Consider the following 25,964-nt stretch of genomic DNA (forward strand, 5'->3'; position numbering starts at 1 on the left):
AACAGTTGCCTGTTTTTTTATTTTTCAAAAGAACAAAAACAAAAGCAAAAACAATCAAAATGACGTGGTAAACGCTGAGCTGATGTGGCTGCCAAGGACTGTCATCCAGGTTGTTTGATGGAACATCAGGTGCACTGAGGGGTGGGCTCCTGCCCCAACAGAGGTGGTACTGGGGTGGACATCAGAAGAGCTGCAGACCAGTTTTGAGCCTGTGCAGCTGACCTTGGCTCCAGAGAAGGCCCTCCAAGTTGTTGCTGCCGTTGCTACAGTTGCTACTACCGATGCCACAGCTCAGGCCCAGGGTGCTACGGAGAGGTGGGACAGTCAGGGAAGCAGGCAGCTCTAGGCTCTGGAAGGGCTAAGGGTGCTCGATTGTGTATCTATGGGAGGGGCCCACCATCCTGCCTGTATTTACAAAGAAGAGACTAGAGCAAATCTAAGAAACCACTTCAGATAACCCCCAGGAGTGGCTCTGTCCTCCCCTCACTTGAGGAAGGGGAGGAATAGAACTTTTCAAATGAAATTTTATGCAGAGCCCCAGTATATAAACCAGATTAAAGCAGAGATATTTGGGTTGAGGTAGGATGGGAGACCAGCACTACCCCACCCACAGGAAGATATTAAAAGTGACTGCCGTAACAGACCTCTTCCAAGGCTCTACAGCTTGGGGGCCCAGAGAACCCGAGGCTAGATCCCTCCCACCCCAAAAGCTAGTTAAGGGGCTCAAGGCCAGGTTTGAGCTATAGGACTAGGCCCAGCTCCCAAGCCAGGATTTCAACATTGCTTTAGGAAGACACTGCACCCTCCCCTTCCCTGGACCTGCTCAGAAACTCTGGCTTCCCCTGCTTCCTGCAGGTCAAAGGACCTTCCAGGTAGATGAGGGGGACAGCTGAGAGCAAAGCCATCATCCTATCCTCAGGCAGATCCATGGTTATACTAGAGCAGTGGTCGGCAAACTCATTAGTCAACAGAGCCAAATATCAACAGTACAACGATTGAAATTTCTTTTGAGAGCCAAATTTTTTAAACTTAAACTTCTTCTAACACCACTTCTTCAAAATAGACTCGCCCAGGCCGTGGTATTTTGTGGAAGAGCCACACTCAAGGGGCCAAAGAGCCGCATGTGGCTCGCGAGCCGTAGTTTGCCGACCACGGTACTAGAGCATCTAAAAAAATGTTACAGATGATTTAGTCCCATCCCCACCCATTACCCACCAATTTACAGACAAGGGAATTGAGGTCCAGAAATGAAAAGGGACTTGCCCAAGCCACAAAGCCAAGTCAGGAGGGAAAACATGGTACAATGGAGGAAGCCTCCCTACTATAGGGGGTGTGGGAGCTGGCCCAAATTAACTTCCTTCTGGAATTAGTTCTACCTTCCCAAACTTCACCTTTAGTACCCTGGTGTTCATGAAGCCAGTTATTACCCAAGGGGAGAGGAGATCTCTCGCCGACGTGTGGACCCCACTCTCAACTACATACTATCTGGCTTCCCCAGCTGCCTCCTCCCCTCTCTCCAAGAAGCCTGCTGTCTCCTAGCCTCAGACAGTGAGTTCATGGCACTGCCTTGGGCCTGGCCAGCTGCTGGCCTGAGTTCTATAGCCCTCTCCCCAAATGTCCAGAGGAAGAGGGGCTCATCTCCCAGGGAGTGGGCAGGCAGCACAAGGATAAGACTCTTAGTTTCAGGGGCCCACAAAGGTCTCTCTCTGGTACTCACAGGAATCCCCCAGTCACAATGGCCTTCCATTCTGGAATATACAGGCCCACAGGATGGGCTCCTTTGTGTGACCACCAGCAGAGCCCCTCAGTAAGGGCTCCGTGGTTCCTGCCTCCCTGATGACCCAAGAGTTCCCACGCCTGTGATACAGAGGTGAGTCTTGATGGAGAGCATGAAGCTCTGTGCAGGCCTTGCTACCAAGATTCCTGTACAGTGTGGGGAGGTCTACTGATTACTCTGTGCACCTTTGGACAAATCCCTCCCCCTTTCTGGGCCTCAGTTTTCTCCTCAGAACATGAGGAAATTGGATTAGAGTATCCATTCTTGACTTTTTGGAGTGGTTGACCCTTTAGAGCAAGCATATCAAACTTGCGGCCCGCAACGTGGCCCACAACGAATATTTTTGCGGCCCAGCCAATATAATGGGATGTAAGAAACATTTTAATAAAAATTTTGTAACTTAATTTTTACAATATCCTGTTATATGTAATTATTAATAACGAACTACAAGGTTCGCTAATGACTGATTACTATAATTGTGTTGCATTCATTTTCCTTATGTGCCTTACGCACAGGCTCACCATGTCTCTCCACTAATACTAGCGGTGAACATTTTAGCAGCTGATTGCCACGCCTTTAGTCTTGTACTGACTTGTTTGGTGTGCGCAACAGAAAATATTTTGCTTTCGGAGAACAAGAAAAATAGGTTTATTTGTGTTATGCTTTTTAATTTGTGCAGTTATTCAGTGTCTGTTAAGTTAATGTTCAAGAAAAAGTATTAATTTTTATTAACATGTTCTATTATTTTGTTAACGAGTACTCATTTATTTCAGCCCTTTGTATTCAGCATGTCTCTATCAAAATAAACCTATGTTTCTATGAAAATTGAAGTGTTGTTGTTTGTTTTTTTTCTGTGCCCACATAAACTCAAACCTTGTTTATTTGGCCCGTGTTAGCCTTTGACTCTGACATGCTTGCTTTAGAGAATCTGTTAAAAGCTTCAGAACTCTCTCCTCCCAAAATGCACGCGTGTGTGTGTATACACACACACACACACACACACACGGACAAAAATTTGATGCAATCTAAGAGAGGACCCAAGCCAGTTCTACGTGGCTGCTTCACTGGCTCCCCTCACTGGGGGCTGGGAGCCCTTACAAGGGCCCAGCCAGAGAATGGAACTATACTTAATTCATTTAGGCCCTGGCTGGGGACAGGTACCTTCCCACTCACCCCACTTTGTGTCTTCTCCCTCCCTTCCTTCTTCCTGCCTCCCTCTTGCAGGAGACAAAAGGGTGAGAAATCCTGCTGTTATGGACACTTACCCTATCTTGCATGTTGGGGGTTCCAGCCGCTGCTCTAGCACAGGCTGGTCCAAAAGATACATGGTGTCGTAATTCTCCAGCATAAGCTCTGCTGGGTCCTCAGTCTGACCTGGCATTCGGCCTATGGGGAAGGTGCCCCACTGCACATCTTCTGTGGAGCAAAGGGAGGAGACAAGAGCAGGTTGATTAGTTAGTCTCAGACTGGTGCACAGGTCTACCTCCCCAATCTACCCACCCATCTCAATGAGCCCACTCAGCATAGGCTCTGTGTATCTCTAGCCTCATTCCTCTCTGCATCACTTCTCTTGAGCTCCTCTCCACCCCTTCCACACTCCCCCATACACCCTTTATGGTCCTTCTTCCTTTTTGTGTTCACACACACAAACACCACCTCCACCCACCCCCGCCACCCACACAACATGCACATAACTATAGACACTTTTGTTCCTTTCCACTCTTCGCCCACGTCCCCAGAAATGTTCCTACACACAACATCTTCAGATCTGGCTATATCACTATGTAAACCTCTCACCCTCACCCCTATTTCCACACACACACAAATCCTGGGAAGTCTTGATGCCCCAGAATTTCCGCCACATCTTCTCCCCAAACCCACAGACACCTCAAGAGCATCTGAATGATCTGGATTTCCTACATATATACACACAAACTCCCTGACCTGCATGAAGGCCACACCACTTCTTAGGCCTTGTCTTGTGACATTTACATACCACCTCAGCATGGACTCCCTCTCAGAGATATTATGCTCCCCCCGTTCTCTGCAAGATCTTATTTCCCCCAGCTGCACACACAAAGAACACCCCTTCTCTAGGGAAGGGCTGTCTCACTGCATATCCCAGCCTCCACCACCACCTAAGTACACACAAACACCCAGACCAAGTCCTCTGTTCAACAAATGTTCCGTTTCACTCCCTGCCTCCTACGCCTCTCATGCATAGGCACACAACCCAGAAGACTTTTAAGATTTTTTATAGGTTTTTATTGATTTGAGAGAGAGGAAGGGAGAGGGAGAGATAGAAACATCGATGAGAGAGAAACATTGATTGGCTGCCTCCTGCACGCCCACACTGGGGATTGAGTCCGCAACCCGGGCATGTGCCCTGCCTGGGAATCGAACCATGTACTCCTGGTTCATAGGTCAACACTCAACCACTGAGCAATACCCGCCAGGCACAACCCAAAAATCTTAATGTCACTGCATCCCCAAATGTGTATGCACATAGAGCAAGCAATGGCAAAAGTGAGAGGGAAAAGTTTTAATGTTCTAGCTTTTCCATGTTCAGAAACTATTACTTACCTCTCCTACCCCACACATACTCCACAGAAAATGGGCTATGTCAGGCACTCTACACCTGCTCTGCTCTATCACTTAAATGCCCTCCACACAATATTATACTAAATCCCTGTCCCCATCCTTATACCAGTACATCCAGTGTTTTCAAGTGAAGCTTTCAGTAGTGAGCTTCTCCAAGTAGATCCAGTTTCTGCCTTCTGCGTCTCCCTGGTACCCAAAGAATTCTCCCTGTCACAATGCCCCTAACATTCTGGAAAGTACCAACCCTGAACTAGCGTTTTCTAAAATACATATTTTTATTGATTTTAGAGAGAGAGGAAGAGAGAGATTAGAAACATCGATGAAAGAGAAATAGTAACACTGATTGGCTGCCTCCAGCACTCCCCCTGCTGGGGATTGAGTCCACAACCAGGGTATGTGCCCTGAGCAGAAAGCCAACTGGTGACCTCTTGGTGCATGGGTTGATACTCAACCACTGAGCTACACAGGCGAGGCTGGACTAGCTTTTTATGTTACCCATAGAAGCCCCTCAGAAAGGTTTGTTCCCCTGCTTGCCTATTTCCCCACCCCTGGCTCTTTTACAGGAAGTTATGCCTGTCTTGATGCCCTACATTGCCCTGTGCATACAAAGACATCTTTGTATACAGGGACCTACCCCCATGTCATTGACCTGACTGACGATCCTTCCTTCCCATCACTAACATCCACAACTATGTCTACGTCACTGCCCCTGCCTCTCTAGTCAAACACCCTTACACATGTTCCTTCAGTGACAGCATGAACATACATAGGTGATCTCTGGATCGCTGTCTCACTGCCTGTTCTCATGCCTTTCCATATACCCCACCTCATTGCTGCCACTTCTCTGCCTCATACAGATACCTCCTGGCAACCCTGCCTCCTCTTCCAAAAACATGCATGACTATGTGTGCATATATACACAGAAGCATATTCAGTGACTTCACAATGATCTCTTTTCACATCCCCCCCCCTCTCTCTCTCTCTCACACACACACACACACACACACACTCCCTACTTCAATTCCCCTCACTTTTGATATTTACAAAGACCCACAAACACAGACTTCCTTCCCCTGAGATATTTCTGTCACTCTGCCTTGGTTTGTCCAGCACATGCAGGCACACAGCCATTCACACACACACAGACATATTCTTTCATCCCTACCACTCAGAGCCTTTATGCCCCAGCCCTTCCATGCACATCCACACAAGGGCAAAGGCTCCACTTTTCTCCTACGTTTCTTCACCGCCTCCCCTCTCTCTCCCTGTTGTTCCCCACCATGCCCACCCTATACCACCCTAGTCCCAGCTGTCTTCCCTCCCTCCCTCAGTCTCCATAACAGACTTTGCCCCACATCTAAGTATGTATGCATACACACATGCCCACGCACACACACCAGACTGTTCATTCCTTTGGGGTCTCCCTGCTTTAAGATTCCTGCTCCCTAACCTAAATGAGGGCACTTAAAACACCACCTTTGAGGAGGAACAGATTCATGTTCCCCCACTTTATCACACAATTCTCCCTGCCTTCTCCAAGTTTTGTCTCACTAGCTTGTGTGGTCACCTAAAAACCATGTCACTCCTTATTTCACTATTCTGATCTCACTTCTACTTCTTGACTTAATGCCTCTCGGTTCCTTCTTTCTCATACACACAGCAAAATCCTGTCTCATCACCATCTAGCCTCCATGTGTACATACACATTCCCATATACACAAAAAGCACTCCTTTGTCTCTCTGTCCCTGCACTACTGCATGATGTGAAAAACACATGCAGAATCAGACATATATCTACCCTCTACCTCTCACTTTCTCCTCTATGTTTTGCTACACAGGGCCATACACACACCATACCCTTTGAATGTGCTCTCTGCATGAAGTAGTTGGCAACATGACAGGGATTAGGTACCTGGCACCTACATACTGTCCTAAAGGGGAGGGAAGCCAGCTGTCATCCATATACTAGGCTGCCTCCAAGGCTTGCCTCACATGTGCTACCTTCTGCTACTTTCAATTTCTTCTCCAGGATGGAGAAAAGCCTCAAGAGGCAGCCTGAGAGAACAGATGTGTGTGGGGACAAAGTATATATCAGGCTTCTTACCCGAGCTAACTTGCCACGCAGAACCCTGCAGTGCTCCTCTTTTCTGGGCCAGGAGCCTGGCATTCTCAATAGTGGGGGACTCCTCCTCCAAAGTACCCAACTCCATTCTGTCTTCCTCATCCTCATCTTCATCATCTTCATCATCATCATCTTCATCCTCCTCCTCCTCCCACTTCTCTTGGTAATCATTTTCCTCTTCCTCCTCTTCTACCTGGTCTTCCAAGACCTCACTCTCCTCCATCTCATCTTCCTTGACATCATTAAGGTTGCCCTTCTCCTGCTGCTGGGCTTCTGCTTCAGGCCTAGAGTTGGGGCCAGAGGGATTGAGGCTCCAATACAGGCTGTCCAGTGTGTATGCAGACTTTCCAATAGGGGAGGCCTCTGTGCCCTCCTCCACCAGGCTGTTTTTTCCATTCTGGGTATAAATGGAACAGATATGCAGCAGCTTCTTCTGATCCTCATCTGGCAGGACCTGCCCCATGGCTTTGAAGATGCTGAGCAAAGGAAGGGATGGGGTAAAAAAAGATTCAGAACCTCAAGTCACTATATACCCACTACTCCAGAGTTTGAACTTGTCTCTGAGCTTCCACATTTGCCTCTAAAAGGCAGTGTAATAGAGCGAACAGAACACACAAAAAAAGACTATGGACCCTGAACAAGCTCTGTGATTCATCTGTGTGGCTCACTTCCATTCTCAGTAAAATGAGGACAATAATGGCACCTGACTGATAGAACGCCTGGCACAGTGCTTGGCACCTAGTGGGCATGCAATAAATGGTAGCTATTTAAATCTGGATTAAAATGCTATGTAAATAACAAACTAGCCAATAGGCCTATAGGCCTGGACATGAGAATGGTGTATCTTCTGGCCTAGCTGAGCAATCTCTCCTGAGCTCTAAAAATATGCCTGAAAGTGTGCTGGGCTCTTTCTGAGTGGAACAAAAGTGTGATCCCTCTCTGGGAACAACTACAGCCAGCCTAGAGTGGCTAAAAAGAAAAAAGAAAGCAGCATTTGACAAGACAAAGCAGGATGTGGAAGGGATGCCAGATGAGCACTGAAGACCTCAGGCACTACTGGAGCTTGGGGGAGGAAGAAAGCACAAGGATGGCAGGAGAGATCAAGGGAGGACTTCATGCAGAGACAAAAGTGAGCACACTGTGCTGTGTGCATGTGGTGAGACAAGCCTGGTTCAAAGAGGAAGGGCTGTGCTGAGGAGCTGCGTGGAGAACAGGCTGCAAAGGTTAAGTGTGTGTGTTGGGTGGAAAGGGTCACCTGATGACTGAGCACAGATGAAGGCTGCCTTTTTGAAGATCACTGTGGTGCCCGTGTGGAGGATGGCCTGGATGAGACAGCCTAGAGGCAGGGAAAGCAGGGCGAGTAGGTGAGGGCTGACCTAGAGCACTGGCAGTGGAGATGGGAGGGAGAGAAGCCATGAGGACAGATAGACAGAGATCAGGGCTTGATGATCATCTGGCAGGAGTCAGACAGGGGACAGTTAAAGATGATGACATGGTTCACACAAAGGACGGTACTAACAGCAAAACGAGGAGCAGACAGAGCCATTGGGAAGGAGAGCTCCTGGGGAGGAAGAGGGTGAGCACTCCTTGCAGGACCTCACATAGAACTAGGCACCTAGCAGGCACCTGGTCACTGATGGAGGCATGGGTGGGTGGACAGATGGATAGTTTCTTCTAGGTGCAAGTTTGAACTGTGAGCCATTCAAGGAAGGGCCATATAGTCTGAGGGGGCTGTTCTTTCTTTGTACCTCATAGGCAGACTGGCTACATATGAGTGGTCTCTGGTCACTGGTCACAAGGGGCAGGGCTGGGGGCTAGTGACTCTACTGGGAGACTGGGGACCTTCTCTGCAGGGCTAATTTCATGTTGCAAGAGGAGACTGGCTCAAATTGAATTTATATTGGCTGGCTGGGGGAAGCTCTTGAAAAGCTTCCAGCCCTATCAGAGAAAAAGTCAGAGAGAAACTCTTTCCTCTCACGGTGGCCCATTAGTATGATTAATAATAAATATTACCAGGTACTTGACATTGCCGTATCACTGCTGTTTATTATTAGCTACCTGCTATCTCAAGCTGCCTAGGCTGACCACTGAGGTGCAAAGGTGATATGAATCTTAAAATGCATCTTTCTTGGGTTTGCCAGTCACAGGTCAGGTTGGTGGAAAGATGGTGGACTTTGGACTTATGAGACATGTGTCCAAATCCCTGCTCCAACATCAACAAACCATGTGACTTCTGGATAAGTCGCTTTGCTCCTTAGAGCCTCAATGTCTTTGTTATCTGCAAAATAAGGGTATTAAACCTCCACCTTCAAAGACTGCTGTGTCAAATGAAATAACTTATACAAAAAACACAGCACCATGCCTGACATCTAATTGCCACTGGTATCTTTTCTTTTTCCTCTGGGGAAAAACAAAAGTCAATTTTTTTTATGTATCTAATAACACATGCTTTTTGCAATATTGCTATCTAATGGAACACTGTAGAAAGAGCACAGGAGTAAGGACAGTGTATCTGGATTTTGGCCTCAGCTCTGACTTGCAGACTTGCTACTGACTTGTAGCATAACACCTGGGTAAATCCTGTTTCCCGATCTGTGTAATGGGGTGATGTGGACTACATTCATTGAGTAACTGGGAAAAGCAGGACCTCAGCACAAGAAATCGTGCCTAAGTGAGCCACTGTTACTACTGGCATGTGTATGCTTTGGTTGGGAGATCTCTACGGTCCTGACTTTTCCCAACCAGCAGCTTCCACTCTGCGGGCACTTAGGATTGAAAAGTACCTTGAAGGTCACCTATCCAAACCTCTCCACGATGCTCTTTTCACGGCCTCCCTCCGTTACATACACATGCTGTGTTCCTTCTGGCTTTGAAACTTCCTTTATTCTTTTCTGTGCTCAAATTGCTCCAATGCCTCATCTGTGATGCTTTCCTGACCCTTCTAGGCCTTTTTAGTTCTCCTCCCAGTTTCCCACCCATCCATATCACTTCCAGTCTAGAGCACACACATCTGGAGATTTGGCTCTTTGGTTCAGTCCCATCTCCTACAGGTCTTGCCCTGGCTGACTTTGTATACAGGCTACTTTTTTATCTTATAAGCTACTACTACTACTACTACTACTACTACTACAACAACAACAAAAAGAGAAACATGTAAATTGACCGTAACTCCGCGACGCCCACCAGCCAATCAGGAGCGAGTATGCAAATTAACCTGACAAAGATGGCGGGTTAATTTGCATACACAGGCGCCGGGCAGAGAGTACAGCAGGAGAGCTGGCAGAGTGGAGCGGCTTGGGAAACTTGGCTCCCCAAGCCGCCAGACAGAGAGCAGAGAGGAAGAGCTGGAGGCTTCGAGGACTTGGCAGAGCGGGAGGCCCTAGGACGGAGACAGAGCAGGAAGGGAAAACCAAGAGCGCGGGGAGCACCAGGAATTCTGGGAAGAGTAGTTCTGGTGGCAGCCCCAGGACCAGAAGCGGAAGCCCAGAGTGCAGGGAGCACCAGGAATGCTGGGAATCGTAGTTCTGGTGGCAGACGGATCTCCTAGATCAGTGATGGTGAACCTATGACACACGTGTCAGCACTGACACGCGTAGCCATTTATGATGACACGTGGCCGCTGAGGCGGCCGCATGCCGAGGATGAAACATTTGCTGCTTCTGAGGATGAAACATTTGCGAAATAATGTTTTTTCCTCAAAGTGACACACTACCAGAGTTATGCTCAGTTTTTTGGCAAAGTGTGACACACCAAGCTCAAAAGGTTGCCCATCACTGTCCTAGACACTACAGCAAAGTGAGCCTGGAGCAAGTTACTGTTGCGGTGGGGGATGGAGGGAAAGCAAAGTTGAGAGACATAAGTAAAATCAGAGTGTCTGGGAAAAATTAAAGGGAAGATATCCTAAAACTTCTGGGAAATCTCCACCAATGAAGCAAAGAAAAAAAATGCCTCTATTATTCTGTGAGCAACAAAACAAACTGGGTTGGGATCTCAGCCAAATCGCTCATATGATTGCAAAGACAGACAGAAACTCCTGGATTGGAGAGGGCTCCACTGAGGGCTCCCAGATTGTAGAGTGTGCAGGTCGGGCTGAGCGACCCACCCCCCCTTGCATGAATCTTCATGCACCGGGCCCCTAGTAATAATAATAAAAGCAACTACTTGCCCAGTGTCGCCACTCCTGTTTGACATAAGTGTTGGAAGTATTAGCTATTGCGATTAGACAAGAAGCAGAAATAAAAGGCATCCAAACTGGAAAAGAAGTAAAACTGTCCTTATTTGCAGATGACATGATATTGCACATAAAAAACCCTAAAGACTGCATCAAAAAACTATTAGACTTAATAAATGAATTCGGCAATGTAGCAGGATACAAAATTAATGCCAAGAAATCTATGGCATTTCTATACACCAATAGTGATCTTACAGAAAGAGAGACTAAAAAAGCAATCCCATTTACCATCGCAACAAAAAAATTAAGATATCTAGGAATAAACTTAGCTAAGGAGGTAAAAGACCTATACGCGGAAAACTACAGGACACTGAAAAAAGAGATAGAGGAAGACATAAACAGATGGAAGAACATACCATGTTCATGGATTGGTAGAATCAACATCACTAAAATGTCCATACTACCCAAAGCAATCTATAGATTCAATGCACTCCCCATTAAAATACCGACAGCATATTTCACAGACCTAGAAAGAACTGACCAAAAATTCATCTGGAATAAAAAAAGACCCCGAATAGCCACAGCAATCCTGAGAAAGAAGAACAAAGTAGGTGGGATCTTCAATACCAGATTTCAAGCTGTATTACAAAGCCACTCTTCTCAAAACAGCCTGGTACTGGCACAAGAACAGACATATAGACCAATGGAATAGAATAGAGAACCCAGATATCGACCCAAACCACTATGCTCAATTAATATTTGACAAAGGATGCATGAACATACAATGGAGTCAAGACAGTCTCTTCAATAAATGGTGTTGGGAAAATTGGACAGATACATGCAAAAAAATGAAACTAGATCACCAACTTACACCATACACAAAAATAAACTCAAAATGGATAAAGGGCTTAAACGTAAGACAGGAAACCATAAAAATAATAGAGGAATACACAGGCAGAGAAATCTCAGACATATGCCGAAGCAATTTCTTCACCAATACCACTCCTAGGGCAATGGAAACTAAAGAGAAAATAAACAAATGGGACTACATCAAAATAAAAAGCTTTTGCTCAGCAAAAGAAACCATCAATAAAACAACAAGAAAGCCCACTGTATGGGAGAACATATTTGCAAATGTTACCACTGATAAAGGTTTAATCTCCAACATTTACAGGGAACTCATACAACTTAATAAAAGGAAGATAAATGATCCAATAAAAAAATGGGCAACAGACCTAAATAGAATCTTTTCGAAAGAACACAGAAGGAAGGCCAAGAGACACATGAAAACATGCTCAAAGTCACTAATTATCTGAGATGCAAATCAAAACAATAATGTGGTACCATCTCACACCTGTCAGAATGGCTATCATCAACAAATCAACAAACGACAAGTGCTGGCGAGGATGCGGAGAAAAAGGAACCCTCGTGCCCTGCTGGTGGGAATGCAGACTGGTGCAGCCACTGTGGAGAACAGTATGAAGTTTCCTCAAAAAACTAAAAATGGAACTCCCATTCGACCCAGTAATCCCACTTCTAGGAATATATCCCAAGAAACTAGAAACACCAATCAGAAAGGATATATGCACCCCTATGTTCATAGCAGCACAATTCACCATAGCTAAGATTTGGAAACAGCCTAAATGCCCATCAGCAGATGAGTAGATTAGAAAATTATGGTACATCTACACAATGGAATACTACCCTGCTATAAAAAAGAAGGAATTCCTACCATTTGCAGCAGCATGAATGGAACTTCAAAGCATTATGCTAAGTGAAATAAGCCAGACAATGAAAGAAAAATACCACATGATCTCACTCATTTATGGAAAATAAAGAGCATTATAACCTGATGAACAAAAAGATAGATACAGAGGCAGTAAAGCATAGAACAGACTGTCAAATTACAGCGGGAGGGCTGGGGAGTGTTGGGGAGAGGGGGAAAGAGATCAACCAAAGGACTTGCATGTAAGCACAACCAATGGACACAAGACACTGGGGGGGTGGGATTAGGGCTTGCGACAGGGGTTAGGAGAGGCTGGGTGAAGGTCAAAGGGGAAAAAAAGGAGATATATGTACTACTTACTATATGTAATATTTTAAACAATAAAATAAAAAATATATATTAAAAAAAAAAGCAACTACTGAGCCCCAAAAGGCATCAGGGCTCAAGAAAGACTTTCTGGCCCTAGTCGGTTTGGCTTAGTGTATAGAACATTGGCTCGTGGACTGAAAGGTTCAGGGTTCGATTCTGGTCAAGGGTGTGTATCTCGGTTGCAGGCTTGATTCCAAGCCCTGTTTGAGGCATGTGCGGGAGGCAACCAATCAATGTGTCTCTCTTACATTGATGTTTCTCTCTCTGTCTCCCCCCCCACCAACTCTGTCTAAAAAATAAAAAATCTATGGAAAAAATATCCTCCAGTGAAAATTAACAAAACAAAAAAAGACTTTCTGACTCTATTGGGGGCATCAGGGGACTAAGAGGGTCTTGGCATCCAGATTCCCACTTCACTCATTTCCCAGGCATGGATTTATCTCCCACCAAAGACAGCACTGCTGGCAAAGACAGCAAATTTTAGTTTAGTTCAGCAATATTTACTGAGACCTGTTTGGGGCCTGGATTTGTGTGGTGTGCTGGGGCACAGATGGATAATGCAGAGCCCTTGCCCTTGAAAGGCATAGTCTGATAGAGGAAAAGTGACATTAAGAGAAATAGACATGGCAACACAAAATCTCAGATTTGGGAAGTACTTGAGAGTCAAAATGACAGGGTAGATAGTGCTGGTACCAAGTGAGATAGGGAGCAGAGGAGGAAGACCCCTTTGGGGTTGGGGTGAGGAGTGAGATGATCAGTTTTCTTTTGGTCACAGTAAGGTGCCTGTGGGCCATCCAAGGGGAGATGTCTGATATGCTGTCAAATATAGGAGGTTGAATCTTGGGCCAAAGGCCTGGACTAGACAAAGATTTGGGCCTCGGAACTTTATAGGAACTAGCAAAAAAGCACAGGCATTTCAAGGAGGGACTGGTAAACAGCATCAATGCACCGGACACAGCAACGAACAAGGGCCCACTGGATTTGGTAATTAGGAGGTCAAAGCAGCTCTGGAGGTGAATGCCAAATTGTGACTGGTTGAAGAGTAAGAGGGCAGTAAGGAAATCAAGATTTGTTTAATGCAGATTATTCTTTTGAGATGTTCTGACAGGAAAGGAAGGAGTGACAAGCTGGTGATAACCCAACAGAGGGATGCAGGGTCAAATGGAGGTTTTGCTTGGGTTGTTACTGTTTCCTTTTAAGATGAGAAACACTCAGGCACAATTATAGGTTGAAGAACAAGAGCCAGCAGAGCAAGGGAGAGACTAGGATGAGGCCCCAACGATGCTGGTAGAGGTGGCTCCAAAGCACACGTGGAGGGGCACACTCTGAGGCAGGGGAAGGCCACCATCCTGGAACTGGCAAGTAGGTTGAGTGTAGCCCAAGATCAGTTCACAAGGACTGGACCTTGGGTTGAGGGGGCCCTGCAGGATGCCTCCAAGTGGTCAAGGAAGCTAGGGTGAAAGGGGGAGGGGCCTGAGGTGAATGGTAAGGATTTAAAACAGTCAGGAAAGAGGAAAATGGGCAGAAAACAAATACAAGTTCAGATAAGCAGAACTGAGGTTTGGCCTGAGATTAAAAAATCATACCTCTGCAGTGGCAGCAATCTGCAGGGCTATGTGGTTTTCTCCAGCAGAGCTCAGCTCCCTGGGCTGAGGAGTGGGTGAAGCAGAGTGGGTATCAATTCCAGCTCGGTTTGCAAGTCAGATACACCAGAGAATGAGCAGAGCCAAGAGTGCTGATGAGTGGCTGAAGTGATCAACACAGGATTGAGGGGAAGCAAGGTCGAGGGAGGTAGGAAATGGAGGGATGGAGATTGGATGCAGGCAAAGAGCAGATGCCATGGAATGTAAGGATAAGGGCCAGAAATAAGGATAAGAGGTGGAGGTCACTGACTGGGATACTGTGATGTCAGCTTTCAGAGACTGAACAGCTCTGAGTGATGGAAATGGATTGCTGAGTGTCATGGAGAATGAAGATCACTGGAGTTGAGGAGCTGCAGAGAGTCAGATGGGTCACTCAAATGAAAGATTGACTTTGTTCTCCCCACCCCACCCCCAGACTGCCCACTCTATACTGCTCAAAGCATTCTGGAGGCCCTTTGCCTCCAGCTCAGTTTAGCACCCGATTCTCTTCCTACCAGAAAGAAGGAAGAGAATCGGGTGCTAAAGCCTCCCATGAGTGTGAGGGAAGTGGCTCAGGGTGAGGAAGCGACAGAGAAAAGGGAAGGGAGACAACCACAGATGTTTATAGGAACCAGTACAATATCCAATTTGACTACAGTCCCCAGGGTGAATGGGTAAAGGGGAATCACATGAGATGGGGTTACCATGATAGGTTGGGACAGAAAGATCTTTGAATGTCATCTAAGAAACCTAGATGTCATCAGGAAGGCAATACAGAGCCACTGAAGGTTGCAGAGCACCTATAGGAGGTATACTTTGGGAAGACATTAGAGAAGACAGCACTAAGCTTAGAGTCAGAAGACTGGGTTCAATAATAAACATCAGCTACCATTTATTGCACACTTACTCTGTACAGGCCACTGGCTAATCACTCTAAGGGGGTTGTCTCATCCATTCTTATACTGGACTCAGTCCGGTCTTAAACTGTGTGATCTTAGACAAGAATACCTTACTCCTCTCCAAACTGGGACTCAGTTCTCCCATCAATTAGTAGGAGAGAGATGGGACTAGGTATCCTTGCAAGGGCTGGTCTGACTCTGCCATTCTAAGGCTATGAGGCCCTGAGGCCTGCAGTGCCTCACCCTCTTAACATATGGAATTCAAGAGACTTACAGCTGAAGGAGATGGGGGCTGGCCCAGCAAGGTGAACCCAAGCAGGACTCAACCACCCAGGGCCAGTCAAGGGTTGCAGAGCAGTTGAATAGCCTCCAGCTCTTCCTTGCTTCCCACTGGACTGCAGAAAATCGGCGGGCATTCCGTCCTGAGAGAGAAGAAAGGACCTGAGAAGAAGGAACCAGTAAGCCCTATCCAACCTTAAACTTTGAAAAGCTTGACTTTGTCCTCCCCACCCCACCCCCAGACTGCCCACTCTATACTGCTCAAAGCATTCTGGAGGCCCTTTGCCTCCAGCTCAGTTTAGTTGGCTCTGAGCAGAAAACAGGTGAAGGAAGATTTGTCCACTATTGCCAGAAGGCCCTCTTAGGCAAACCTAAACCTTTAACAAAGGATGTGTCCACCTGGTGCTATTTAACCATGCTGAGAACAGTAGCAGATACTCTTGTCTGGGCTGGGTTAGGCCCTGGGGCTAGGACTAGTCTCCCTCACCAGTCTTGGTGTTAGCCACGATCAGTTCAACCGTCCATCTGAGGATGTAGGTGGGCCGGATCCCACTGTTCCCCAAGGCTGGCAGCTCGGAGAACATCCTCTCTAGCAGGGCCTGAGTGAAGGTCTGCGAGTGCAGGCCCCTGAGCAGAGGCTGCCAGAATTGAGAGAACGGCTTTGGTACCAGGATATCACTGAAGTCCACGTTTTCTGGTTGTAAGGACCACGCATTGAAAGAGAAAGTGGAGGTGGGGGTGCAAAGGGAGACAGGGGGGGTAGAGGAAAGAAGAGAAGGAAGGATGGAGGAAGAGAAGGGGGAAAGGAAGGGGAGGAGATAGAGGAAAAAAGAGAGGGGGCCCCACCACCAACAAAAACAGAGTTGCCATTGCAGAACAGGAGGAAAGAGAAGAGCAGAGCAGCAGGGAGAGAAACTAATTAGTATCAGACAAAGACAACTGACTCAAAACAGTATAAAAGAAGAAGAGCTCTGATTTCTAGCTTCAGCTCTGTCAATAACTCACTGTGTGACTCTGGGTCAGTACATTCCCCTCTCGGGACCTCAGTCTGCCCATCTGTAACATGAGGATGTTGAACTAGATGACCTCACAAGGCCCTTCCAGTTCTGCTGTTCTAGCTGTCTAGCAAGTGACTAAATCACAATTAACACAGCACAATAATGGCATTAAGATTCCCCCAACCCAACCCAACCACACCTCACCCCACACAATTACAGGCCACCTAAGAAAAGCCCTATAAGGCTTATAAGTGAGGCTACCTGTTCTGCTCAGCCCAGTGGGGCTTCCAGAGGCTATGGAATGGCAGGAAACAACCTTTTACCCCCAGCCCACCCCTGATGTTGTTGCCCAAAAAACACAGGACCCTAGGCAGTAGTGAGCTCCCAAGACCCTACCTTCATACTCTATCTGCAAAGCTGCCAACTGCTCAAATGTGGGGATGAGAAAGCCATCATCTAGAAAAGCATCCAGCACAGCTTCCCTGGAGAAAGATGACACTCAATTAAACAAACTGAAGCCAGGCGGAAGACCCTCTCCTACTCCCCTATCTACTCCCAAGGCAGCTAGCTAATGCCTCTGGCTCAAGTGGCCAAAGCAGCATGGGGAAAAAAAAAAGATAGCTGACAGTTGGATCTCAGGCTTCAGCCTCCTGGGCCAGAGACTGAGATCAATGGGTTTTGAACAAGTGTTTACCAAGCACATGCTGACCTAAGGCCCATAATAAGGGCAGCAGCGACTGAACAAGCCTGAAAGCACAGATAAAGTCTAAGGTCCACAGAAGAGTTAAACATCTGGAGTCAAAGGGTCAAGGGATTTCACACGTTAGTTCCTGCTCAGACAGTGTCTCTGGACAGTGCTCCAGTCTCCTACCTCTCCATTTCTCCCGAGTTGCTCTCTTTCAGATCCTAGAAGCAGAAACTTTGGGGATTTCATTGCTAGACTGAATATGATCCTTATTCCTAGGGACCCCAAGAACCCAGAGCTAAGTTATAGAGGTTGAAAGTGTAGGCAATAGGAGTAATTCCTCACCCCTATCTAGCTCAAACTGAAACCAGCAATAGCCAGCGGTCTCCTCCAGAGCTAGCAGTTTCCCAAGAGAGGCTCTACTAGCTGAACAGGCCTAGAGAGGAAACAAGAGTTCCCAAAGTGTCTCAATACCTGAAGAGTTGTCATGCTCAGATCCCGCCCTCCACCAGGCTAAAGAAGGAAAGAGTTGTCTGTATTTCCATCAATCTCCCATCTCCTCAGGTCATTATTCAGGAAGAGCACTTAAAGCAGCCTACCAGCTGCCTGATCAACACAACCAAGCAGATACTACTGTATATTGGCACAAGGATAGTTTTCCCAACTGCTGAGGGGGCCAGCCAAGAAGCCTAGGCTGAGCAAACATTGATAAAACATGTTTGGGCCTAGTAGTATCCTGGAAGTGAAAAAGATTCCAAGGGCAACCACAACCTTCACCTAGGCCTACTCTGCCACTTACATACCACCTTCCTACATTCTCTGCTCCATCCCAGATTCATTCATCTCTCTAGCTGGGAAGGTGTAGCACTTCCTCCGCACGTTCTCAGTGGAAGGTTCCCCAAAGTCCTTTCTAGCTAAATTTAGGTAGAAAGCCCCCAAGAGCTAGGAAGGAGAGAAATGGATAAACATTGTATGTCTGAGCACTATTGGAGGATGGGGGGCGGGGGGTGGGCTGGTGGCCATACTGAGTAGGGAGGGATTTAGTCTTTTGATAAGCCAGGCCCTGGGAAGGCCCCTCCTGTTCCCACAACCACAACTATCCAAGGGTTGCTGATACTCACTGATAGAATTTCAAAAGAAAAGACCAACAATGCCCATCATATACCTTTTACCTCAAATTTGGACAAGGGCCAGGCAGCGAAGTGGCAAGGATTAAGGGCTTTTCATAGTTGCCAAGAGCTCCACAACCACTGGATAGAGAAGAGCAGACCTAGCTAGGAGATGGGTAACAGTAGACCTCCTGCCTCTGGCCATTTAAGTGATTTAGTAGCTGCCAGGGCAGAAGAAAAAGGGTCATGCAGAATGCAGGGTCACCCCATGGGGGATCAGAATTATCCCTGAGATTTCCTACAGCAGAGGTTGGCAAGATGAGATATAGAAATCCATTTCAGTAAGGCTGCTACACTCTACCCTAGAGAGTAGGCAGCCCCTGATTACTTAATTACACACCTGTTCTCGAATGTAATGCCCTTGAGTTCTGCCAGGATACAGTCTACAGGCGGGGGCAGTTGATTCCACGCCTTAACGGCCTGAGGTAAATACCTAAATTTCTCCAGTACCTGCCAGCAAAGAGGGTCCCATCAGAAGGCTGGGTTAGCCAGGCAACCTGCCCCCACCCTTTCATGATCCCTTCCCATAAGACCTCTCAGCACCTTCCTTAAGGGGACATAAGGAATGTCATACAGGACATACAGGAATGGGCTCACCTCGCCTCTATGGGACCTGAAACTAAAACTATCCTGACCCTCAAATACCAGATATTCTCCCCTTCCTCCTCCTCCTCCCACCCCTGAATTCCCTGTGGCTCCCAATCACCATATACCCTAATACTGAGTTGTTCATTAGGAGCATTTGGTTGGAGTTGGGCCAAAGGGTGAGGGAAATCAATGGAAGAAAGGTAATCTGGAGACACAAATTCTAATCCTGGTCCCATCGCTAACTGCATGTGACCTTAGGCCAATCTACTTATCCATGGATTCAATTTCTTCATTGGTGAAAAGGAAGAGTTAAGCTAAATGGTTTCTAAGCTACCCCCCTTCCTGCTAAAAACAGCACCCTTCAAGCTCCCTGGATCTAGGAAAGTTCTTGGGCACCATCTGCTGATCAGTTGCAGTACTGCAGGGCTATGCAACCACCTATGCCCAATTGCTCCCCTACCACTCAGTGGGACAAATAGATTATCCACAAACTTCCATTATCTGCTCCCTTCCATTGGTGTGGAGGGTCAGCCAACTGGACTCTGCTCCTCTTGTCTCCTTCCTAGTCCGCCCGCTCTCTTACCAAGAAGTTCCCTCAAGCTTTGCCATTTTTCTTTCAAATTCCTTCTCAGGACTTCTCTCAGGTAGCTGGCAAAAGGGAAGAAGTGGCTGGGGCAGGCGAGAATATGCCACGTCAAGGGCACTTTCTTACCTTAAACTGCTCCTCTTCATATGATACCAGTAGTTCTCGGGCTCTTTCTGAAAACAAAAGAGGGAAACAGGGCAGCCAGCCTAGCCCCTTCTACTGATAGGGGATTCTGAGCCTTTCTCACATCATTTGTTGAGTAACTAGAATTCTTGCCTCTCCTACCTTACAGGAATGTTTGTGACAATTATTTTAAGCTAAGACTCACCACAACCCCAGACGAAATGCTGAGCATGGAAAATAACCAGTATCAACCCTACACCTGAGTCTTCCAGGTTCATAGATTCCTCTCTGCCCCACCAAAGAACACTTACCATACAGCTCTTTATGTCTCTGAGCCTTCTCCCAATGTGCATCAATCTCTTTGTCACCTGTGCTGTCTCCATCAGCCCTGACATCCAGCTCTGCACCTTTCCCTTCATCCATAGACTTTAGTTTCTGTTCTGTGATGTCATCAACAATGTTCTTTGATTCCTCTTGGTTGTCTTCATCTGTCTCTTCCTTGTCCTCCTCCAATTCCCAGGTCTCTCTCAGGCTGTTCTCCAGTTGGCGGCACCAGTAGGTCTTCTGGAGCCAATCCAGAACAAAATAGCAACCTAAAAGAGGGGAGGAAGGAAGGCAGTGCCCTAGGAGCAGCCACATGAAAGCTCCTAGCAGGCCCCCATTGAAAACACTATGGGAAGGCCAAATAGAAGAGGCTTGGCTCCAAGAAGGCACAAATCTTAAACATCCAGAAGCAGGCCTTCTTCCTCTCAGTAATCCCCGTCCTTTGCATTCTCCTGCTTACTAGCACCTTTCCTAGAAAAAAACTAATACCAGATTTACATATGGGAAGCCAAAAATGGCACAGGACTGTCAAGTGGGAGAACAGAAACAGCCTACTAGGTAGTTACATGGCCTTGGCCAAGTTTCCCCAACATGAAGGGGCTAGGCTGAATCAGGGATTCTTAGTTGGAATGGAATGTCCAAAGAACTCCTGAGTTCATATACTTGATGGCTTACACCTCTCAACCCACTCCCACTCACCTCCTCCTCAGGCATAAAATTTAAGGGGAAGCCAGAAAAATTCAACTGAGATCAGAACAGTGCTCTGCCAACTCATATTGGAGTCTAAAGCAAAAGAATAATTCAATAACACTAATTCTGTCTTCATTTTAAAATGTTGGCATTTTGTTCTTTATGGGTTTTTCAACATTGAAATGTTATCTATCATGATTACTGAGCTTTTGACTCCCCTTTCAAGTATGCGCCCAAAGACGAGTGCCTCACTTGCCTCACCTTAGTCCCAGCTCTGACCCCAGGTGAAGACCCTCCTCCCTCTCCCTCTCTCCCCAGTGCCACCCAATCCAGGACCCCGGGCTCATGACAGACATATTCCCTGGGGATTCACCTCTACGGCAGTCATTTATATGAGGCATTTTCTTGTGAGTCAACTCATGGCGAAGTTCAACAATCCAATCCGGGATGTTCACCTGATTGTGGGGGAGGGTGTGAGTGCAGAAATTAGAAAATGTTAAAGCTGGAGGAGACCACAGAAATGAATTAGCTTGGCCTCTCCTCATTTTACAGATAGAGAAACTGAGGTCCTGAGAGGAGGTTTCAGTCTTTCTGGCAAAGCCAAGATGAAAAACCAGGTCTCCTGATTCTTTTTACTGCTCTGAGGAGGTAAACTAGAAAATAAAATGATACTTGCATCCCCCAACCACCAATCATATTCCTCCAACAAAGAGATTCCTATAAATGAGCATCAAAAACAACCTTCTCCAGACTTCCTCTCTCTTGCCTGTACCAGTCTCTCTCCCTGGGTACCCTTACCTTCCTCCCTCCCTCCCACCCTTCCTCCAGGAAGCTTCACTTGATGGCTGAGAATCCTCCTGCCCTCTACATACCTCACATACTCAGGGCAGGAATACCTGGTATTTTCATGCTGCCTGGCTGAGCTTATCTTCTCCCTCAAACTGTCAGCTCCCAGAGGGCAGGTGCTGTGATGGCCACCTCTTTCCTGGCCCCACCCAGTAATGCATTCCATTTGGGCACCTTAGCTTCACTGGGCTACTCCCAGCAAGATGGGAAGGCCAAGCCCACTGAAGATAGCACTCATAAATAAGGGAGGAAGTTGGCTTCTTTCAAGCGGAAGGCTGAGTCTCTAGGGTTCTTGCCTGGCTGGCTGGCAGTGATGGGATAAACTAGCCTTACTGTGTGCCCACATCACCCCATGCCCCATTTACTGAGCTCTCCTGGGGAGAGAGAATTGAGCAAGACCACTTTATCATACGCACCTCCTGAGCCAGGAACCTGAGGGGGAGCCTGACAGACTTTGTCTTCCTCTCCGAGATAAGATTCACAAACCTGGGGTTAGGGGAGAAATGAGTGGCACAGCCCAAGTAACTGTTTTACTCAAACCAGTAGGGCTTCAAAACACCTTGCTGAATTACCGACAGCTTGCATTTCCACAACCTTTCCACTGACTGTTCTGTCCTGTTCTTATGGTTGGTGTCAGCCAGAGCAAGGATGGTTCCGTACAGTCCAACATTTACTGAGATTCTGCCCTGTACTAAAGCCATATAGATGAATAAGACACTGGAAGAGTTCAGTCTAGGATAAATAGTCATGATATAATATAACATGTTTATGCTAGAACATTCTGGGTTTTAAATGTTAGAACAAAGGACTGCCTGGCTGGTGTGGCTCAGTGGTTGAGTGTCAACCTATGAACCAGGAGGTCACGGTTCGATTCCCAGGCATGTACCCGATCCCCAGCAGGGAGCGTGCAGGAAGCAGCAGATCGCATGTACCGGATCCCCAGTAGGGAGCGTGCAGGAAGCAGCAGATCGATGATTCTCTCTCATCATTGATGTTTCTATCTCTCTCTCCCTCTCCCTTCCTCTCTGAAATCAATAAAACTAGATTTTTGTAAAAAGAAAGAACTAGGTCAAATGATATGGGGAGCACAGCTAAACAATGGAGAAGGTACAAAGAGCTAGGAATGACCTGAAGTCAGATAAGGGGAATAGGATGAGATGAGCAAAATCTTTGAGAGGAGAAAACTCAGTAGCAGCCTTTTTCCCAATGTGCATGAGACAGCTAGAACCACTCTGAGTCACTTTGTAAGTCAGGAACTTCCAGCCCATGTCTCCACTTCCACAACTCAGCAATCATTCAGAGAAGGGTAAAGAGTAATGCTAGGTATGGATGAGGTAGGGTTGGAGAATCCACATTAAATCATGGCCAGGGCACTGAACCATTCAGAAAAGTTCCTCTGGGTAAAAGACATAAAGAGGAAAGAAATAAATCAACCTGTCAAAGCTGGAAGAGACCTACAGAGATCACTAGCCTGAACTACCCCACATTCTAAGAAAGAGAAGGAAAGAAAAATGGAAAAGAGAATGCTCTCAGGAGAAGAAAAGAGGAATGTGTGTTGACAGGGGATAACAAAATCTGTCAAGTCAAGCAATCACAGGGTGACCCATACACATGGACACATAGGGCTTTTTCCTTCAGGTAGCACCTGAAGCCAAGATTTGTTTGTCACATGCTACCCCACCCGATCTCTGCCCCCAAACCACCCTCCACCCCTACCCATGTAGGTCTTACCTGACCAATGCCATGCCATAGAGCAGTCTAAGTTCATCAGTGCCCAAGCCACCAGTTACATCCAAGAGCTTACAGCGTACCAGGTCAGCAGTAGAAGCCACTGCCAGGGGCAGTTCGTTGCCTAACCTAAAGAGCCACAGTCCAGCACCATCATAAAGGTCCCTTAACACTGGTCCACCCTCCACCTCAGAACCTAGGTTGCTGTAGATTATTCCAAATACAGGGATGTGCAAAAGTAGGTTTACATTCTGAGTAGCCAAACCACAGCTTATTCTTGTATTATTGTTTATTTATTTTGTATTTATTTGTATTATAACTGTAAATCTACTTTTGCCCATCCTTGCATATACTGACTCAAGTGTACATGAACAGACATAAATCAAGACGGTGGGAAGAGGAAGGGGAATGTCCCTGGGATCCAATAATACACAGGGCGTGAGAGGTTGGCTAGGTTACACAGACAACATCTAACTGCTATGCAATCAACCAACAATTCAGCATGGACATGGCCCCTTCTTTCCCCTTAAACCCTCAACTCATTCTGCTAGAGAAGACCCTTATTTCCTTGAGACTTTTATACCTTGTCTGCTTCCAAATAAAACTTACCAACTGGACTGAGGCGCCCCATTCAAAAATGGTTTTGCAGGCAAGTCCCCCCCGCCGCCCCCAACCTACCTAATTCAAATTGGAAATACACCCTAGGATACTAACCTTAAGCCCTGGCTCTCTGGCACCCTCCCTAAGATGGGGAGAGAAAGGTAAAAGGTCGCAGATTTAACACGAAGGTTGCTGAGGCAACACCCCTTTCTTTCCACAAATAGGATTAGTGCAAGAGCTGGGCTACGACTTTCCCCCAGGCACTAGAGAGAAGCAACGCCCAAACCACTCATAGGGAAAATAAGGCCTTATAGGAATCCACAAAGGAAGGTGCCAGCAGCATTGCAGGCAGGTTGCCTTACCTGCTCCTCCATGCTGTGATGCGGTTCAGTGCGTACCGCTGCAATTTATGGTCATCACAGAACAGATACACCGTCACCTGATCCCACTCGGCCTTACTGAGCCAGGCGACTACGATGCGCTGGGCCCAGAGGGGCGACAAGCTTTTATCTTTGACGAACTTCCCACACCACGCACTCCACACCTGATCCATTCTCCCGGAAGGAAGGCCCAGACCTGACCTGGCCCTGGCCCTGGATTCCCACCACACACTCGGGTATACACCAAGCCTAGGGCCGCGGCACTCCGCAGAAACTTCAGCTCAACACGCTAGCCTCACTTCAAACCGCCACCGCGCCAGCAGCCAATGGGACAGTGTAACCTCCGACGCAAGCCCTCCTCCCAGCGTTAGCGTGACAAATCGGAACGTGAGAGCTGGGGACCAGCCGAACCACAAATTGAAGTTACGTCTCCGTCAGCCGGAAGTGTTCTTTCTCAAAGTAGCTGTACCAACTACAAGCCTATGGCCTCAAGGTTCCGCTGATTTCCTGGTTGCTAACAGGTCTCTCTGTCCTAGATCCGGACAGAAGTCTGGAGTGCAGGAGGAATTTTAGTTTGCGCCCCCTGGCGGGTAAGGGAGGAATCGTGACTGTCCTATGTACTGGAAATGTGCTTACGAAGCAAAACTACAGAACAAATATCTAATATGTAAATATCCAAAGTTGAGTTGAAAAATCTGCTGGGTTTTCTCTGCACAATGAAGGGTTTAGGATGGGTGATCTCTAGGTTCTCTTTCATAGCTGAAAGTTGTAAGGATTTTACTCTGCCAGCATTCCACTGCTATGTTGGTTTCACCATCCACAAAGGTATACTTAGTTTTTCTAGATAATTCCTTGGAATTCTGCAGTTCTGAGAGGGAAGCAATTTTATGAACACCTTCTAATTTTACAGGTTGGCTGAAATGTGTTCAGGACTCCGTCCCAATCCTCACATAAGTTACTTTTCAATCTAATATTGGAGAGAGAACTGTTGTTAGCAATCTGAATATCACTGCTGTAAGTAGGTGTGTGGTTTTTTTTTTTTTTTCACTTTGCAGGAACAAATTCCGATCTATTCTCTATATGTACTTCTTTCTCCAGCCAGATTATCCTATGATATAGTCTGTCCATGGTTCTTGATGGTTACGCTGTCCTGGGTAGTCATGCCAACGAGTTAGCCAGGTATCTGCCAGAAACCAGATACCCTTTCACCTTCAGGATCTCACATTTCTGGAAGTCAGAAGTCCAAAATCTGCATTATTTGGCTAAAATCAAGGTGCTGGCAGGGCTATAGTCCCTCTAGCTGCTCTAGAGGAGAATCTGTTTCTTGTCTTTCCAGCTTCCAGTAGCTACTGGCATTCCTTGACTTGTAGCTACAGCACTCCAATGATCAAGGTCAGCATCTTCAAATGTCTCTCTGCTCTGTCTTCACCTTTTTCCTGTGTTCATAAGATCTTCCTCTGCCTCCTTTTACTACATATGATTGCATTTAGGGCCAACCTGAATAATCCAGGATAATCTCCCCATTTCAAGATCTTTAATTTGATTATCTCTGCAATTAGATTTCATTTAAAATTGATTTTACCTCATAAGGTAGTCGTATTTTATATTTATCTCTTTTACTATATAATGTAATTTTCACAGGTTCCAGGGTTATGATGTGGATGTCTTTTTTTTTGAGGAG

The 25,964-nt window shown here is 46.7% G+C and overlaps 1 protein-coding gene across 3 annotated transcripts; it reads right to left on the reverse strand.

Annotated features, from left to right (window-relative positions):
• LAS1L (LAS1 like ribosome biogenesis factor) lies at positions 1-24,666 on the reverse strand. 3 transcript variants are annotated; one of them, XM_079764480.1, is made up of 14 exons: positions 24,266-24,666; positions 23,307-23,432; positions 21,992-22,061; positions 21,103-21,184; positions 20,027-20,308; positions 19,719-19,765; positions 18,759-18,868; positions 16,961-17,046; positions 16,572-16,622; positions 16,054-16,260; positions 15,562-15,709; positions 6,483-6,976; positions 3,043-3,193; positions 1-305 (listed from the first exon to the last, which is right to left on the reverse strand). In XM_079764480.1, the coding sequence occupies exons 1-14, from the start codon at positions 24,454-24,456 to the stop codon at positions 182-184; spliced, it is 2,169 nt and encodes a 722-aa protein (XP_079620606.1). In that variant the 5' UTR covers positions 24,457-24,666; the 3' UTR covers positions 1-181. The 3 variants fall into 3 exon arrangements, with proteins under 3 accessions (XP_079620606.1, XP_079620607.1, XP_079620608.1); XM_079764481.1 differs by lacking the exon at positions 16,572-16,622 and having other exon boundaries at positions 24,266-24,665; XM_079764482.1 differs by lacking the exons at positions 16,054-16,260; positions 16,572-16,622.
• Positions 24,667-25,964: the final 1,298 nt, after the last annotated feature.

Source organism: Cnephaeus nilssonii, assembly GCF_951640355.1.
Source record: "Cnephaeus nilssonii genome assembly, chromosome: X".
Classification (NCBI taxonomy): domain Eukaryota; kingdom Metazoa; phylum Chordata; class Mammalia; order Chiroptera; family Vespertilionidae; genus Cnephaeus; species Cnephaeus nilssonii.

What these genes read in the sequence shown, in the direction of transcription:
- LAS1L (XM_079764480.1), bottom strand. Translation starts at nt 24,456, where the DNA reads ATGGATCAGGTGTGGAGTGCGTGGTGTGGGAAGTTCGTCAAAGATAAA. An exon ending in ATCACAGCATGGAGGAGCAG is followed by an intron (nt 23,433 to 24,265) that starts GTAAGGCAACCT and finishes GTGGCTCTTTAG; the next exon opens with GTTAGGCAACGAACTGCCCC. An exon ending in TATAAATGACTGCCGTAGAG is followed by an intron (nt 20,309 to 21,102) that starts GTGAATCCCCAG and finishes CCCCTCTTTTAG; the next exon opens with GTTGCTATTTTGTTCTGGAT.